The sequence below is a fragment of the Paralichthys olivaceus genome, chromosome 19 (genome assembly GCF_024713975.1).
Source record: "Paralichthys olivaceus isolate ysfri-2021 chromosome 19, ASM2471397v2, whole genome shotgun sequence".
In the NCBI taxonomy this organism is placed as follows: Eukaryota; Metazoa; Chordata; class Actinopteri; order Pleuronectiformes; family Paralichthyidae; genus Paralichthys; species Paralichthys olivaceus.
In genome coordinates, this window is record NC_091111.1 from 12,903,013 (window position 1) to 12,921,643 (window position 18,631).

The 18,631-nt window shown below is 41.4% G+C and overlaps 1 protein-coding gene across 2 annotated transcripts in view; it reads right to left on the reverse strand.

Moving 5' to 3' along the window:
• Positions 1 to 18,631, reverse strand: part of adgb (androglobin) — a 34,278-nt gene that overhangs the window by 12,772 nt on the left and 2,875 nt on the right. For both annotated transcript variants that reach the window (XM_020097612.2, XM_069514480.1), the window contains exons 6-22: positions 16,138 to 16,277; positions 14,913 to 14,999; positions 13,154 to 13,323; positions 11,458 to 11,534; positions 10,571 to 10,745; positions 10,073 to 10,166; positions 9,532 to 9,682; positions 6,681 to 6,726; positions 5,666 to 5,777; positions 5,438 to 5,501; positions 5,190 to 5,297; positions 4,529 to 4,637; positions 4,086 to 4,224; positions 2,301 to 2,415; positions 1,468 to 1,635; positions 1,168 to 1,306; positions 568 to 699 (exon numbers count right to left, since the gene is read on the reverse strand). In XM_020097612.2, coding sequence (XP_019953171.2) covers positions 568 to 699; positions 1,168 to 1,306; positions 1,468 to 1,635; positions 2,301 to 2,415; positions 4,086 to 4,224; positions 4,529 to 4,637; positions 5,190 to 5,297; positions 5,438 to 5,501; positions 5,666 to 5,777; positions 6,681 to 6,726; positions 9,532 to 9,682; positions 10,073 to 10,166; positions 10,571 to 10,745; positions 11,458 to 11,534; positions 13,154 to 13,323; positions 14,913 to 14,999; positions 16,138 to 16,277 — 2,026 coding nt within the window. The remainder of the gene's footprint in view (positions 1 to 567; positions 700 to 1,167; positions 1,307 to 1,467; positions 1,636 to 2,300; positions 2,416 to 4,085; positions 4,225 to 4,528; positions 4,638 to 5,189; positions 5,298 to 5,437; positions 5,502 to 5,665; positions 5,778 to 6,680; positions 6,727 to 9,531; positions 9,683 to 10,072; positions 10,167 to 10,570; positions 10,746 to 11,457; positions 11,535 to 13,153; positions 13,324 to 14,912; positions 15,000 to 16,137; positions 16,278 to 18,631) is intronic.

Here is an 18,631-nt window from a genome sequence, read left to right on the forward strand (position 1 = left end):
AAAAGCTGCTGTCCCTGTATTTATTCTCTCAATCTTTCCTACAGACTGCCCAGTGTTGTCTTGTGTCCTTTTCTTAATGTTTCACCTGCTGTCACTATTGAAAGATATGGCTGTTGATGCAGGAATGTTGTGTGTACGTGTGTGTGTGTGTGTGTGTGTGTGTGCGTTTCCTACATGTGTGTATCCCCTCTGTGGCCACCACTCATCTGTCAGGGTGTATTAGTAAGAGTGGCAGTCTCATCAATACATATTTGTGCCTCTGCTCAGAGGCTCAATAAATTCCATCAGGCTAAATCAAACAGTGAATGTAAGAAGCAGAAGGTGTTTTGTAGATAATACTTATGCTAATAATAATCTACACATAAAACAGACATTGTTATCATATTTTTACGGTCATTTGGCTCATTTAACCTGCCGCAGATGTGACACCGACACATCAGGCACGTGAGAGATGAGATCACAAAGTCAAAGTAACCCAAGGTCATTTTTTTAAACTATTCAGATGAAAGATAAGATTTAAATCTGATCATATAGTTAAATACATATATTTTCTATGAGTGTGTTTACCAGGCTTTGAGGCTTTAAGGATTTCTCGCACCAAGTGTCCTTTGAAACCAGCTTGAAGAACAGTGACTGCTTTGACCTCCTTGTTCGAGGGCTGCCTGTCTCTCCAGTTTTCTGGAGGCTTTGACTCTGCATCTACTTAACAGCAATACAACAGTGGAAAAACATAATTAGGACAGCTGTGAAACAGCATGCAATGAAAGCCAAGTTTTACATCATATTTAAAAGTGTTAAGATCATTTCAACTTACTGTTAAGATAAAAAATTACAGTTTTTCTAATTTCTAACTTCAAAAAAATCCCTTCAGTTGATTCATTTATTACAATACACAAAGAATGGGATTTACAAGCCCCTGGGTGACCTGACTGAAGACCCCTCTATTCACAATTAAGACAGGTGACCAGTGACGGTGAAGCGAGGTCCTGCCAGCAGACAAATCTTTCAACATTGCTCAGAAAAAGACCAAATTTAGACTTGAGATTCAGTTCAAGAAAATGTCTTTGTGATGTTCTAAAAGTTTTGAATTGTTGTATAAAATGATACATTTCGCATTTACATTCATTACAAGTGGGGAATGATAGAAAAATGACATATAAGTGTCACCTGCAGGGGAGTCTTCTTTGCACCCATGGTTTAAGAGGGAAGTGTCAGCAGTGAGGGCCAGTAAAGCAAACCGCTCCTCTGCAGCCAGCTTCCTGCCCAGAGCCTCACACAGCGTGTGGTAAACTGCAGAGTTGAACACCTGAAACACACACACTTTGATGCTATAGTAAATGCTGTATTTTGATGTGATTTATCTACTTGGAACTAGACTGTAGATGTCAATCAATTACCAAGATATAAAGTTATATGAGCTTTTCACTAAATCAAATGTACAACTGTGAGTCAACATAAGCAAACTACCCTGAGGTGCTCCCATTTTCCCAGGGGGGTGTTGATATTTTGCGGATGATGAGCCTCCTCTAGGGTTCTTCTGAGAGCCGACCGCTCGTGCTCATCACCGAAGGACATCGCCACTCTGGACAGGGCTCGCAAGATGTACGAAGCCTGCTCTGTAAAACGAGCACTTTCCTGTGTAAGGATGGAAGACAGTGGTGAAGCATCTATTTTATATCTTTATTTACTTCTACAAATCAAATGGGATGCAAATTAAATGAAAGAGCAAAGCAGCAGGCCCACAATAACAGAATATTTCATTGAATTACGCTGGTGGAATACATCAGGAAGGTTTAAAGGAAATTTTCTACAAGCCTGTAAAATGTGCTGGATGATAAAAGCCCCCACATAAACACAAATTTAAATCTGAAATAACATCTATTGTTTCTCAATTATACATTCAGGAAAACAAATACTGGGACAAAATGTAAGAAAGCGAAGGAGTGGTCTTGTCTCTTTGGTTTTGTTTCTTCTGTTCTCTGTGTTTCACAATGTAATGATTTAGCAGTATTCTGTTTTTGCTGCAACATCTTATCTATGAAAACACATCTGTGCAATTCCTTGGTTTAACACATGCCCAGATTAAGACAGCAAAATATACATCTTAAAAGGTTTGAGTGCTTAGACACGAAAAAACAAGATATAAATTATGGAATGTTTCTTTTAACTGTGGTGGTCTTCTAAGATGAAAATTGCATCCACTCATTTGTTCAGAGTTACATGAACACAAACTGCCTCTTGACGTCAGTCTCTAATTGAATCACTATCTCTGTCAACTCATGACTACAGGCCCTGGTCACCTTGGTAAGATGTGGCATCACAGTGTCTTCATCCCCAAAGATGAACGGTGTCTTGCTGCACAGATGAACATGGTAGCCCAGTGCTGCCTTAGTGTGGAAAGACAACACATGACGCCTACAGGGGACAGAGAGGAAATGGAGCTTTTTGAAAACAAACGCACATGTCATTTAGCTTCACTTCACAGTAATTCCTCAAAAAACTGTTTCTAACCTTCTCTGTGGGTTATCCTCTAAAGAAAATCGAAGTCTAGTTGTAATTCTTTGTCAAAGGCTACCAGTAGTTCAAAGGTTCAGTGTGTAGAATTTAGTGACATCTAGTGGTGAAGTTGCATGTTGCAGCTGAATACCCTTCACTTCACCCTTCCCTTCCAAAATGAAAGAGAACCCGTTTAAGTTTAGTTTGTCCAGTCTGGGCTACTGTAAAAAACATGGCCGCCTCCGTAGAGAGGACCCTCTCCTGATATAAATATAAAGCATTTAAATCTAAAGGACCTATTATCGGGTAAAGAAATAATAATTTGTACAATTTAGATGGAACACACTAGTGAAAACAACTAGGATAATTTTATATTCAATTTCTGATAACAGATCCCTTTCAGCTAAATCTTACACCCTGAACCTTTAAGTGTTATGCTGTTAAAAATACTAAAAATTTGTGTTAAGATGTTTGCATCCTTTTACCCACCACCCTGCGCCTCAATCTTTGGTGACAGTAACAGTACGCTCAAATCAAAAATGCTTACTAAACAGAATCTTATCCCTTTCTAGTCTAAATAATGGAACTTTCTGTCATGTAATGGTAAGTGGGTCAAACAATCAGAGGAACTGCAGCCGAATGTCCTCCATGCCAAGTGCCAAGCCCAGATCACAAGGCCTGGACAGACATGAAACCCCACTTGCTTGGCCCCCATTAGCTTTACATAATTCATCCATCGCACTTCTAACTAGATGGATGAGCACTGAAGCAGAGCATCTGTAGAAGAAAAGGACGGCACACAAAGGGGAAAGGGATGAGAGAGAGAAAGAAAAGGTGAAGAGTACAGGAAGAAAAGAGAGAATAAAGGAAGAACAGGGGATTATCGCAAAGACAAAAAAACACTTCAACATGAAACGACAGTACAATGACAAAACATACAGATGGGCTTACAAAGGCACATGAAGTGTGATGGTGTTTTCAAAATGACTGCTCCCCAACAGCATGGACATATCAGCCATTATCTCTCTGAGAGTGTTCTAAGGGGCATATGGGCATAAGTTGAGTGCTATGTGTGTGATTATGGCTCTGTGGTAATTGCACTGCTGCATACCTGCACCTGACCCCAGAAACTAGGCCCTCCGCTTCTAGGCCAAGTAGCACCCATTAATAGAGACTAGGACAGATGCATTTACTGCTTTTTAGAGCATCTGAGGCAGGCAGATCGCCTCTGCTAACTTTGTGATAGCTTTAACTAGATCTGTGCAGAGCTGCAAAGTCCACAGCAGCAGTGAAATGCTTTTACACTTATTTCATAAGAAAGTTCTCAAGGGTGCTGAGTGTGGCAATAAAAGAAAGGATAACATTTTGTTTGGATATATTGATGAGATAAGATACTGAATATTCATTAGCACTGCATTTGCATATCAGGATGCAAAATTACAAGACCCAAGATACAAGAAGTACTTACTCATATTAAATTGCGCAAATATAAAAATGGCTTGTAGCATGTAGGTATTGGGGATCTTGATAAAAAAAAAATCTAAATCACAGATTTGGAATGGAAGAGTAAACAATCAATGGAGTCCTACCCTGGAGGTAAGTCAAGCATGGCTGCCTTAGATGAGGTGGTTTTGATGGTGAGAACAGGCAGCTGAGACTGTGCACTCTTCCATGAGTGAGGCTGGGCGATGAGAATTGCTGAGCTACAAGCTGCTGCTATTTCCTTTTCTAAGCAGTGTTGCAGTGGGAAGAGAAAATGTGTTATTGATCACATACTATAATCAAATGTCACAAACACAGTAGGTCATGTAAATAAATCATATTGGTTTTATTGATATTTACATTTACAGTAATTACTTAATTTCAGAATAAGGTAAAGATGTAGATATGATTTGTGAAAACTGAGACTCAGAGAGTTATGATCGCTTCTGAAGACTTGAGTCAAGCTCCTTATATTCCTTGGACTATCAGACAATCCTTATGTATTTGAGTATCTCTATCTTTGTGTGTGCGAGTGTAGATAAATCCTTACTCTCCTCAGCTGTAACTCCCCAGAGAAGCAGAACTGAGAAGCTTATGAGGATCTGGGAAGGTTGCACGCTGTCCACACACAGGTAGTGAGTGCCTCTCACCTCTGGACACTTGGTGGAAAACACACACACACACACACACACATATATATATATAAAACAGAGATAGAGATAACGAGAGAGAGGGAGAGAAGGGGGAGAGAGACACTACAGGGAGGGATGATGGATAAAAGGTGACTTAGTATTAGTAAAAGGGAATCTGGAGGAAATTATAGAGGAAGGGAAAAGAAAGGGAAAGAAGGGGAGATAAGAAGATATAGAAAGGAGCCAAGGGTGCAAACAAATCATTTGTGGAGGCACCTACATAGGAGAGGCAAAGATGGGGAATTTAGCAGAAGAATCTTTCTTCAGCCAATGAGGAAGACAGAGAAAGACAAGTCAGGGGACAAAGATGCTGTAGGTGCAGAAAAAGAGAGACGAGAGAAGAGGAAGAGAGTCTTAACCAAAAACTCTGTTTGACCTAACACATACACACTGTGACTTTGAGAGTGTTAACACTTTACAAAGATGTACTACGTACAAGGTAAGCTAGAATTCCACATAGCAAATTAAGTAATTGTTCATAATGCCTGTGTGTGTTTTTGTAGGTATGCATGTTTGTACTTCTGGGTTTGCAACATCAGATGTCACAGAGAGGGATCCGGTGGCGAGAGAGTGTGACGATGATCCAGAGCAGTTGCTACCTGTTGCAGTTTTGGGCACGACGATGCCCTGCAGACAAGAGTTAAGTTAACAGCAACATATCAAATGCAAACAACATTCTGTCAAAACACTTTCCATAAATGGAAAGCTTAGAAAGTATCAGCACAGGAGAAATGAATCACTGGGTTGTTTTGTGACACATGCTGTACCTTAGAATGAGATTTTTGGACTTGATGAGGGTACATCTGAGATTTATGGAACACAAACAGAGTCCTGGAAAAAAACACAAATAAATGCTGGTTATTTTTATGCTTAGGCAATAAAAGCTTTTATTAATATTGACCACATCATCTATTTTCATGACCATTTTGTTGCTTTATCTATTGACACAGCATGTTTTCAGTGTGCAGGTGCAGATTTGTGTCTGTGTGTCTCACTGAAAGCATTTAGCAAAGTCATCAAGGTCCATCCAGATCTTCTGTAAGAGGGGTTTGACAAGAACTGATGTTTTTTCAGTTACAGGCTCCTCTCTTGCAGTTGTGGGTCGATCTAGAGTTGGATTAAAATTAAAGAGTAGTTTATTTCAAATTATTCAGCACTGCTAATACAAATCTGCAGAAACTCAATGGAAAAAAACATGTACTTAACAAGCTGAGGAGAATGTGAATTGATTGGTGCTTTTCAATAGAAAATTGATGTTGAAATTGCGAGTGAAATCCTCTATCTCAAAATGCTGCAAGTAACAAAATGCCTTTCCTCTTGTGACTCATAGCAAGTTATCCTAGACTCAAATCATTATCTTAAACACAGTGAGTAGAATTGGCCACACTCCCACATAATGGCATAGTGTAAGCACACATGCACATCCATACTCCCACTCACCGACTCCCACCATATCAATGCATGCAGAGCAAAGTCATAGACATATGCACACAGACACACACTTCACCCAAAACACACACACACACACACACATAAACATTTGCTCTGCCCCCAAGCTCGACTCAAAGTGAGAGTCTGATCAGAAAGCTGAGGCAGTGAGGGCCAGCGTCTCTGCTGCTGAGCAATGGTGGTCTGCTCACTCAAACTGCAGGTGTTACTAAGCAACTAAACGGGGGCAGAGAGAAGGCAGGGAATTGGCCGGTTGTCATAACGCATAATTTCAGTCCCATCTTCTTCAAAGCGTCTTGGCCAACCGATGGAGTCATGGAGAGAGAGAGATGGAGGGAGTGGAGGAGAGAGGCAAATTCTTCTAATCAAAATAATTGGACTACGCTGCACAGATGCTGTTTAAGTCAACGATCATCCAGAACTTCACTACGTTCAATGTGCATAAGCCAATTCTGGCAGGCAAATATTTGACCTGGGCTACATCGATCTTGTGTAAAGATATGGTACAGATTGCTTTAAAAATGAATGAAGGGCCACGCTCTGCAAAGGAACAGCTTTTACCACGAGAGATGTCATCATCGTCCTTCTTCCTGTCCTCTGCAATAACCTAGAGGGACAGAGAGAAAGAGAGAGATAGAGAGAGAGGCATAAAAAGTGAGATACTGAGAAACACTGCCAGAGATATCCCTCCACCCTCTAGTGATTCCACACCAGCTGTGGTGTTGCGCCATTCTCGCCGAACACCACAGGACACGAGACACGGTTTAATGTGACAGGGGCTGCTCCTCCTCCTGTGCTAAAACCACCACCAGGGATCACCAGCTCTGATTCACTTCCACCGTCAGTGACAGATGAGGAGTTATTTTGTTTTTAGCACGTTGTTTCTCTTAGAGGGGGAATTACTCAACAGCTCTGATTTCATGCTTGTCTGCCCGACACAATAAAGAAATATAGCTCATTATCAAATCCCTCAAATACCAGATAGTTCTGTCAAAGTAAGGCTGGACGGGATGTGGTCTTGATTACTGCTGCTTTGAGGAGAACCTGCAACAACTACCTGAACATTATTTGGCCCCCTTCTTGAAGTTGAACAATGCTCCCTCAAGGAAAAATCCTGACGAATGTCCAACAGTTTACTCAGCTCTGAATAAAAATCATGGCTTTATGCCGTGTAACTTCAAAGTAAACCCCTGCCAAGACTCTCAGATGAGTCAGAGTGAGTCTGTGTGTATACGTGAGTCACCACTTATTTGACTAAGTACCCAGAGACCCAGACGGGAAGAGGCACTGTGATTGGGAGGCACACTTGACCTCCTCTCCCCCAGTATAGACACTTTCCTGCAACACAAAACGTGCCTGTGTGTGTTCACCAGAGTGCGGAAAACTTTGCACTAAGCTCCAAGGCATGGTATGTCATGTCCACCCACAGCATGCTATTCTATTCCATTGCTAGTTTTACCTGCCTACAGTGAGAAGACACAGACGGATCCCTCTTACACACAAGACTTTCAGAGGAGGACTTTTTTTGTCTGAGATCAAATCACAGTCATGTTTTGAGAGGCCACATTTCATTAATCCCACTTTTTATGGGGCTGTCACCAATCTGCCCCTTGAGTGAATTTATGCCTGAACTCCATGTTTCAATTTCCTGTTTTACTCTAAGCATTACATTCCTTGTGCGTCTTATATTTTACATGTTGTCTTTGTTTTTCCCCACTTTTCTGATTGTCTGCCCTGATTAGTTCCCTCAGTAGAGTATTTAAATCTGTGTATTTCCTTCACTCGTCTGTTTGACTGTTTAATCTACGTCATTGTTCTTAAATTTTCACCATTATATTTTATATCCCAACTTGTTGGATAACCAGAGTTTGGAGTTCCTGTTATTTTCTCCTGTCTGCAAACAAGCCAGTTCTCTTTAATTCAAAGTATTTTCAGTGTAACCAGCCTTCATTGAATTAAAGCAGCAGCTGCTTTTTTTTTTTACCCAGCCAGAGTTAAGCCATTGCACACCAAAGATTCTCCATGTTTCACATTTTCACATAAAGGGTAATAACATTTTCAGCATGAAAAAAAAAATCTTTGTGTCCGTCCACAATTGACAGCTAACGAACTAGGCCTGTGAAATGTGTTTATCTGGCATAAGTGAACAAACCATTTGAGGGGCTTTAGTGATTAACTACATTCCAAGCATGTTAGAGGTTCAAGCTGCACACTTACTGCAGGATCCAGTGCTTTAACCCACATTACAGTTGAGTGAGTTGACCACTGAGGGTATTAGCGAGATCATGTGACGCCACCTTTTTCATTTCTCCGAGCGAGGCACAGAGGTTGAGTCTGTTGTCCAGCGCTGACAGAAACGGAGGGAGGGGGTCAAGACAGCAAAGACTCCTTCTCATTTGATGTACAGTCCCCTCGGCATATGACGCACCACATGCTCGCAGAGTGGTAACACATGTGCGGTTTAAATGTGGCCTACGTAAGACATACACAAACCAATCCACACAAGTGCACGTGCACACACATCAAGCGACACATCAAATTAACTTGGCTATGTTGCCCTAGCCTAGCCGCTCTATAACTGGTCACAGTTACACAAGAGGGCGATTAATATGAACTCATTTTTTCTCTGTATGCTAGGAGTGAAGTGTAATAATGAACCCCCCAGGAGATGCAGACACTGATGGCTCACCATCTAATTGCACTTCTTTTTTCATCAGTGCAGTACACGACCTCTCCCTATATGAAACCCACGCGCCCCGTTCACTGCCACCACACACCAGAGATTCTCTTTCTCCCATATCTCAGTTTCTTGCTCCGCTTTCATCTCTCCCTGTCCAACAGTCCCTTTCTTTCCATTTTTTTAGTCCCCCTCTTTTCTTATTCAGTACATTTGACCCCTCGCTTTATTTCCTCTGTCTTTGTTTCTATCTTCGTCTCTGAGTCTATCCACTGCTGCTCTGATCCCCACCCCACCCCATCTCCCTTCCGTCACTGGCTCTCTCTTTAGTGCAGATGTGCCCCTGGTCAGTGGTGGCCTGGCTGGGAGACAACAAAAGTGACTTTGAGACTGGGGGATGGCAGCCTTGTTTTCAGTGACACACTGTGTGACACACAGAGCTACTGTGATGAGCTTTCAACTGCACATTTGCAGGGTAGAAAGAGGAGCGTATGAACTGGGAGGGAAAAAAATTAAGCATGAAAATAAAAAGAAGAGGCAACAAAAATTTGCAGACAGGTTCTACTATCTTGTTTTTTGGACAAATGGTGGTGCTATGGACTTCACTGATACTCAAATAAATGGCTAGGGGTAACCAAAATTAATTAACGGTCCTTTGTTAAACAAGAAAATTCTCTGTAAAACGTTGTAGAGGAATAAATGAATTCATGTCCAGCAGACAGCGATTCTTCGTACCTTTATGTTGCCACTGTTGCTTGGTGAGTTAGCTTTGTGTTCAGCTGCATCAGGCTCAAGGCCGTCTCGGCAGTCAGTCCCCTCTCTCTCAGCAATGGGCACCAGAGGGGATCCATGGGAATGCATCCTCTGAGCACCCTGTTTGGCCTCTCTGAAACACAAAGACACAGATTCATGCCGTGTGCACATACAGTACACGCATCATACTGTATGATCGTCATCATGCCATACACGCACTTCATCTCATGGCAACATATTTAGAAGCAATACACTATATCGTTTACAGATTAGTCATGTGTGCCATATCCCAGACGTCAAATGACACCAGAACACCATTTCTGCCATAACAACGCTTTGAGCTGTGACGCATGTCATAGCCCTGGTGAAGGTAGAAAAAGGAGAAGCTGTTTTCTTGCAATCCTTCCTCCACAGATGGGGTCAGAGCACAGGTTACCTAATGGCTAAACATTATAGAACAGAAAAGCAGAAATGATAACATCTCGTTTAATTTCTCAGTTGCAGATCATCTCGGTGTACGCACAGCTTTGGGATCGAGCCAATGCCGCTCTTCAACCGGCAGGTAAGAAAAGGACTGGCAACCTCAATGAACTGCTCTGGTTTTGACAAAGGAGGCTCTGCAAAAAAAGAAAGGAAAAAAAAAAGATCATGCATCATGCCAGGGCTGCTTTTTCACAATCCAACTCTTTTAACTGCATTTTCAGTTTTTCGCTCAAGAGATCAGCTGATGTCAGATATGCAGGAAACAGCAGCTATTTACGGAACAGAAACGTACCTATCCTCCACCTATTTTCATTTTTTCATGTGGTACTGTATGCCCTCTGAACTGTAGACTCCAAAATCTCCTGCATATACTCTCACATTCCTTTCTAGTCATGTTTATTTATGAGATTCACCTACACTCCATCACATAATTTGTGCTTTTCTATGTGTTTGATATCCTCCCCTGCATCCTCCTCCTGGTTTCCCCTTCATCACCTCTTTTTCTCCAAACAGTTTTGTTATTTCCTCTCTCACTCACTCCGCGGTTCATCAGTGAACAAAAACTCCTTGCGCGGGCGGATGGATTTCCATCGAGGTACAGGTAGCGGTTTGGGTGGCGCCTCCAGCTGGCACGAACGGGTTCTAGTCAGCAGGGCGATGTGGCTGTACAGCAAGGAGAGACTGTACTGACGCAGGACCTCGGAGGAATTAGCCTGTGAAAGATCCAAATACACAGAAATGAATGTAGAGCTAAATGTTGAAAGCTGTTCCCCTACACTGAGATTCACTATCACCTGTGAACAACTCCACACGTGAATCAGCTCAGATGACAAAAGAGGATTCTGATACTAAATCAGTGTAGAGGTCATGTAACACCTCCAACAGAGGAAAATCCTGGAAACTGTCCACCAATTAGGTTTAGCATGGGTGTAAATAATGAAACAAGTGAAGCCTGTTGAGGCGAGGCATCCAAATAGAACATAACATGCCCCCAGATCACAAGCACTGTTATGTTTCAACTCCACCACCCACTGCCACCAAGGGTCTTCAGTGCATTTTCACATTGCTGTGCTAAATAACAGAGGTGTCTGAGTTGATATTTTAAAAAGGTATTGAAACTCAAATTTCTTTAGAACTTCTATGAGGAAATCATAGTTAATTCAATAAAACTAAATAATTAAAACAATAGTCGGTGTTATTATTTATTTGGGGACATCCAGGTTAACACAAAAATCTATCTCTTTCAAATGCTTATGCAAAACTATGCAGCAGTTGCATAATATGTGGATCTCTGTACTGCTTCCAAATCTGTATTGAAAGCCTAACTGCAATCTACAGTTTTCATGGAAGCAAATGTGTCACAACACGGTGTAGTGAAAGAGCAAGTGTGGTGTTCCAGATCGGAGGAATAGTGAGAAGACAAACCATTTGTCCAAACCCAAGGGAACTGTGATGTGGCTGAAAAGTGTTGTAGCTGACACACACCACAACCTCAGGGGTACCTGAGAAACACATTAAAAGAAGACATGTATTTTATCAGGTTATCTTACTAACAAAAGCACAGATAAGTAAACCCTATAAGAAAACTGTGCAAACACACTGCTACATGGGCACAAATGTATGACCGAGGGACAGTCTGATTAAACAACAACCATATAATCAATTTCAAGTGAATCCCTTAGGATTTGAAAGCACGACTGGCCTTTTCAGGTATGAATGAGGCAACAAGAGAATATCTAGGTTATATATGGATGGCCCTGCCCCCTATAGTGCATCATAGAGTATGTGGCATGAGGAACACATGGGCCAGGAGACACGGAAAATCAATTTGAGGGACCACGGCGAAGAGAGACAGGAGCACTGCCATACTAATATAAAGGCTACACATTAAGAATTGAAGAGAGAAGCGGTTTTCACACTGCATTGGGATTTATGCATCTCAATATATGCATTTCAAAAAGATGCAATAGTGAGAGTGAGAGAGAATGTGTTACTGATTTGTGTTTGAAGGTATGGTGTGTAAGAAACATGCGATGCATTTCCCAAAAAGATAAATGCTTTGTGACTACTACTACTTTGTGCATGTGTATTTACTTTAAACATGGGATTAAAGGTGTGACCAAGAGAGTGTCAGAAGGAGCAGCTGGGGGAAGGAGAGAAACATGTATTTTTGAATATGTTAAAACCTGAAATATAATATAAATGTATTATTCAAAAAGACAAACATTTGCCTCACTTTGAACTAGATTAAATACAATCTGTTCTCTGTTGTGTTTGATAAACATGAGGATGTTAATTCAAATCTCTATTTCAACTCATTTTAATTTTACAACTTCAATAAAGCATCTACTTCCATGCTTCAATCCTGCCTCCATCAGATAACCATACTTACCTCTGGAGGCTCTTCTGCCCTGCGGGAACACCAAATAATTCACCCTGCCACTGCTCCCTCTGCTGGTTTATTTATAGTCCACCATACACGCATTAACCCTTCCTGCGCTTCATAATACATGAGCTTGGGAAAACAGGAAGTGATGCTTGAAATGACAGGAAAGAGGCAGCAGAGTGCTGCCTGAATATGGTACAGTTCAGAGATTGAGGTATTTTTTTTTCAGCGTGACGTGATGGAGACTGAAGGCCTGGAATGTTTCCTGTACTCAAGTAAATCACCACAGCAATACTTTGAATGTTGTAGTGGTTTAAGAGATATTACTGCTGTAACAAAATGCAATCATTGATAAGTGCGAGTTTCTGTGGGACAATGAAATATTCATTGTCACGCTCTATACTACTTGAATTATGGATGCAGAGAGATTGTACACTGTACATCCACATACATATATACAAATATATAGTAGGCTGCAAATACACACAAAACAAATCAAAATATACTCACACTTATACACAGAATGTACATGTATGTTAATGTGTGTATGATGAATTGATACACTAAGCAATACAAGTATTCTGTGCGCACCGATGATCACGAACTAATGGATGATTGGTTTGATTGACTCCCTCAATTACATGTGGAAGTAGAGTGTGTAATTGAGATGCATGTTTGCAGGTGCGTGTGTGTGTGTGGGTGGGTGTCTGACTGTGCCACAGTTTGGGCCTTTACTCTTTTCTCGCTCTGGAAGCTGGCTCCTGGTGTCGTTCAGGCTGGAATCTCTCCCTGAAGCTGGATCTGCAGCCTGAGGCTTCTTCTCTTCTGGCAAACTCTCATTTGGGAGTGTAAATACTGGAATGGTCTCCCGTAAGAAATCCCAGATTCTTCCAAGGTAAAAAGATCTGAGAGGAGGTTAAAGAGAAGATGATTGCAGGCTGCACTTATTACATTTCACAAAGATTTGTGAAATTGTAAGTCACGGCATCTTTATGTGGATCTATCTGGATTGTTACGAAGTCTAATTTGTCCGATAAAAATAATGAACTGTTGTATGAGCAGCTAAGCTCTCATGTCTATTGTTTAGCATACAGCACTTGTAACACCACGACAGCTCTTGTATTAGATGAAGAGCACTGTTTCTGCATTCTGTCTAAATCCCATTGCAGTGATTGTCCCTGTTCCTGAAATGTCTCTTCATTTCCAATACAATGTGCTACAGAATTCACATCAGCATTTCTCCCTCTCTTGAAAATAAAGCACATGGTACAATCTTCTTGAACACATCCCATAAAAATGAAACCACTGAAGTAAAAATGGTATGTGACAGTTTCCTCCTTTTCTCCTTATTCTGCTGGATATAGGCAATTTCAGCACGTTCAGACTGACAGTGGTAATATGAGGCTACAATCTTACATCAGTGCATCAGACACAGTGAGCATCGTCTTTATGTGTGATCAGCTTGGTGCGAGGTAGAGAGTCATGTAACCCTATTTGAAGGACACCACTTGAGCTTTCATTTCAAACAATTTCCTGATTTTAGTCTGACGTGTCATGTGAGGACACGTGCAAGTCCCACTGTGGTTAGAGTCTGCAGAGCCCATCAGCTATTTCTGCTGCCCACCAGTTAAAATCTGAATTACACAATGTACTTCCCTTTTTTTCCCAGCAGCCTCCAAGGGTGGGTTGAGCTCCAAAATTACACAACCCCATAAAATAGGTCTTGCATTTTGTTAACTCAGGAGTTAGTGAATAGTACAAACAGTGGCTAATGCAGCCCAATGCACAATAATAGCTGCTGTGTGCCAGAATATTAAAGTTTCCCTGATTTTTTATACCAACCGGCTGCCATTAGCAATAACTATTACAATAATAGAACAAAAATATACATCTACAAACCAAATCATGAGCAGAGAGCAGAGCTAGAATAGTTTTTTTTGTATTGAGGTAGTAGATGATGTAAATAAAACCATCTGGGGGTGTGTTATGTGCACGTAGTACTGCATACCCATGTGTCACACAAACACAGTCATGCTGAATGCCTGTACGTGTTGAGAGATTCCCCAGGCGACTCACTAACAGCAGCTAACCTGCTGAGCTACAGAGAATAACATTCAGCGTTTCCACTGCAAAACACTGTTGCCCCATTAAAGTTCCATCACTGACAAGCTGAGATTCTCCACTGCACACGGTCTCTCCTCCCCCTTTATTATATATCTCCTTGTTTCCATTTTAGTCATTTCCCATACTGCTGCAGACAAATACACTTTTTGCTGCAGAGTACTTTCCAAAAAGGTACACTTGAGAGGGAAAAATATTTACCTTGTCAGATTGTGAGACAGTTCAGTGCAACAGCCTTTAATGTGAAACTATAGCACCCACTCAGGAGAAATTAAAAGGTGCACACCCTATAAAAAATCCAATGAAGAGGGACACATGTATAATTTCTAGGACAAATAACTAAAGATAAACAAGATTGAGGAGAGGGTCTTACTGTAAAGGCCTGATTTCTGGGATCCAGCCGGTGAGTGTGTTGATGAAGGTGAACTCGCCCATCTCCCCAGAGACCTCTGACACTACGCTGTAAAACCAAGCATGAGAAAATGATTACAACGAAAAAAAGAGTAAAATACAACAAACTAGACACTCAATTCAATCCACCCATAGCAGCACTGAAACTGCTCCCATTTCACACTTTTGAGGACATTAAGCTTTAACATGGTTTATCGATAATATGCTTAGCGTCAACAATCATGAAGGATTATGTGTGCAAATCTGATTTTTTTTACTGAATGTACATCATTACATTACATGATGTTCTACATTTTAAATTTTGCACTATGTGGGGAATCTCAGTTATCTCTATAACTGAGTTTGAGGAGTGTAAGTGTGTATCCTTCACATCCAATTTTCAGTTAAAGCCACCTGGCTGCAGCTGCTCTAATTGGTCCTCTTGGGATCCTGTGGTGAACCTGTACAATCCACAGTCATGACACCCGGGGAAGTGAAATCAATAAAACTTTATCTGTAATGTCACAGTCCATGTCTACTATAAAAAACGCTGCTTAGCATCAATGTGAAGGAGGTGCCGAATTTGGCACTCTTATAAAGGACTAGTGCTTCTCTGAAGAGCTGCAGCAAACACCTGGACAAAGTTTGGGTCCTAGTTCAGTGCAAAGAACTTTCACAATGGCTCATAAATGATTCATCAGGAGAGAGGCTCCTTTGTTTCCTGTCCCGAATGAAACATTTATGCTTTGCCTCTCTACTGACACTGGAACAGCCACCTTTACACACGCCATGTTGCCCCATCACAGACATGCACACTGGCTGTCGGTCACCAAATTCAACTCGGCCCAAGGCAGAGATTAGGTCTGACCAAAGATTGGCCAAGTCAGCAAAAAGCTACATTATTAATGTACTTGATCAAGCAAGGCCCAACAAAAATCTATTAAAACCAGGAATTTGAAACTTGAAAACCATGTATACTACTTTACTTAAGCAGGTTTGGTTTACAGATTTAGCACAAAAGGCTACTATGCATGATGTGCAATGAATTTTTTACAGTTATTAGGAGGCTTTAGTGAGCATATACTTGGATTTAGGTTAAGCATGCTCTTAAACCCTCTTACTTAAAGACTATCAGCAACTGTTTCCCAACTATTTGCAGCAGTGTTGAAATGCCTACAGAGTTTGTGTTAGAATGGAGAGTAACTGACTTTGTGTTGGCCACTTTAATGAGAGCCTTGGCCAGCAGCATCGGCCACAGCTCTGACTGACAGGTGGAGGCAGGGAGGAGGAGGTTGTTTTCTTCATCAAATGGCATGCAGTCATCAACTGTTATCTTTCTCCAAGTACCCTGGAAGTAAGGAGGGAGGACATGGTGAGTGAAGATGTGGTAAAACAATGTGTAAGGCTCAAATAGATTTAAAGATTTAAATTAGTTTTCAAATTTTATTCAATTTACCACAATACTTGATGTTAAAGTTTAGCATCTTGAGAACTGATTGATCGATGCCTTATTGTCCCTTAAGTAAAACAAAGAGGCAACCTCTATTGTTTTTAATATAGCCTTGAAGGCCACATATGGATAGTTGTGTTTCCAAATTGTCCATGTTAACACCTTGAAATCCACCCAAAAATTTATTCAGCTTATAAAGAAGCATTTTTCTGTCAGCATACTTGTAATATCATGAAATAAAGGCAATACAGCTTTGTGCTACGTGCATTCATAGATTGAAATTTATGCTGCTGTACATTCCACTTGCAAAACTGAGCCTCTAAGGCAAGAATGAACCATTTAGTTATGCCACTGGAGTAACACATCAGCTGATCAGCTATCAGTTGTTTTATCCACGCTCTTTATCATCCAGCCATCAGCTGACTGGTAACGTCCAGTCACATTCATTCAAGTGTACCAACTGTCCTCGAAATTCTTTTCACTTTTATTCTGCTGAAACCTTCATAGCTACACTGCCTGTTGAGGCAGATCCTTCCAGCCCCTAAACTCCTTCTTCTGTGCTGAGCTTTAGGGACCGTTGATTCCACTAGGAACTAATGTCAACAGGCTTCTCCGAATATGGACTGAAATGATATTGGAAATGATTTCTCCCAGCAGAATTCTCCTCTAATCCATGTGAGCTCCCTGTTCTGCCAAATATAATTCAATAATCATTTGCAATAAATACTGAAATGACTTAAATGTTTTGGACAGAAACAGAGTTTGTTGTGATGGGAAGAAAACTGCATTTGAAAGGTAATAAGAGGAACAAATTACCAGCAGCCTACATGTGTCGGATGTGACTCACATCATCACAATAATCACCACAAGTGGATCTGATGTTTAAGTCATCACCACAAAATCTCTGATCTATGGCTCTTATTTATATTCCATATTTCACCAAGCATTAGCGTTCTTGTGCTTGCAGCTTTGCATCTTGTGTGGTGTCAGAGCTTGTTACTGTCTGCGGTGTGGTTTGTCTACCGGCCGTCTGGGGGAGTTTCACGCTGATGGGAGAAATAGAAGCAAAAGCAGGTGATAATCTGACTGACTGTTCACAGGTGTTCCTTCCACCTGTTATCTGTAAGAGCACTGACACAAGCAATGCAATCCTATATACGCCACACTCCATTTCTTTCCTCCTCTTCCACATTCTTGTCAAACCATCGCCCCGAGGAAGAGCTTGATGTGTTCGCAGATGGGATAAAATAAAGCGCGAAAGGGCAAGTTGGAGGTGAAAGGAAGAAAGGGAGGAATGCAGAGACAGATAGACAGTTGTAGGATGGTAGACACAGGGTGACAAAACGAGGATGGGATGGATATTCACAGCGGCGTAAAGGAGGCAATGGTAACAAAAAAAAAGATAGGTGACGAGTAATAAAGGGTGAGACTGGCAGGGGAGAAATGGAGAAGCCTATATGAGCGAAACAGGCGAGGAAACGGGAGCAAGGGTTGGGGGCTGGGTGCTTACTGCATCTCAACAACCATCTGTTAGTGTGCTCTGGTTGGCACGGGAACTGCTGCCTACAACCGTGTCATGCTTGTTTGTCAAGGCAAGAGTCACAGTGTTACAGAACACCATCAGTTTTAGCTATGCCTTTTTCACTGTCCCAGATTTTTACTCAGGGAAGACTTTCCCTGAGATGTCACAAAGATGTAGTGTCCTCTACCCAGAGTGGCAAACAACACACATCCAGAAACTCACAGGCCAGACACTTCAAGCTTTATCTCAGAGGAATGATGACCTTTGTTTAGAACCTAATAAGTGATATAAATGTCACTGTGATGTGTAAAGGCCTCCCTGGGTTGAGCCTGCTCTCATAGACTGACCGGACATCAATATCCAACTCGAGCCACACTCTCCATGAAGCTGCTAACTCCTGTTAAGCCATATCTATTCATCAGGAAATGGATGGAGCCCGGCCACATTTGACACAGCAGTGAGACTGATTGATTTGAGCTCTGACTAGATAAAGCTTTCTCATTCCTGCCCCCCACCATTCCGCTGCGATCAGCTGCATCCTGAGGGGTCTGCCGAACAATACAATGCAATTTGATGAGATCCGTTGCCTCGAATCAGAACAGAAGCGTCATTAACAAAGAGGCATTGTGACACAACAGCTTCCTCTACGAGGGTGTAAGATGTTTTGTTTTTTTACCAGATTTTTTCATTTTCTCTTTAGACTGTGTGTGAATGACTGTGTGTGAATGGG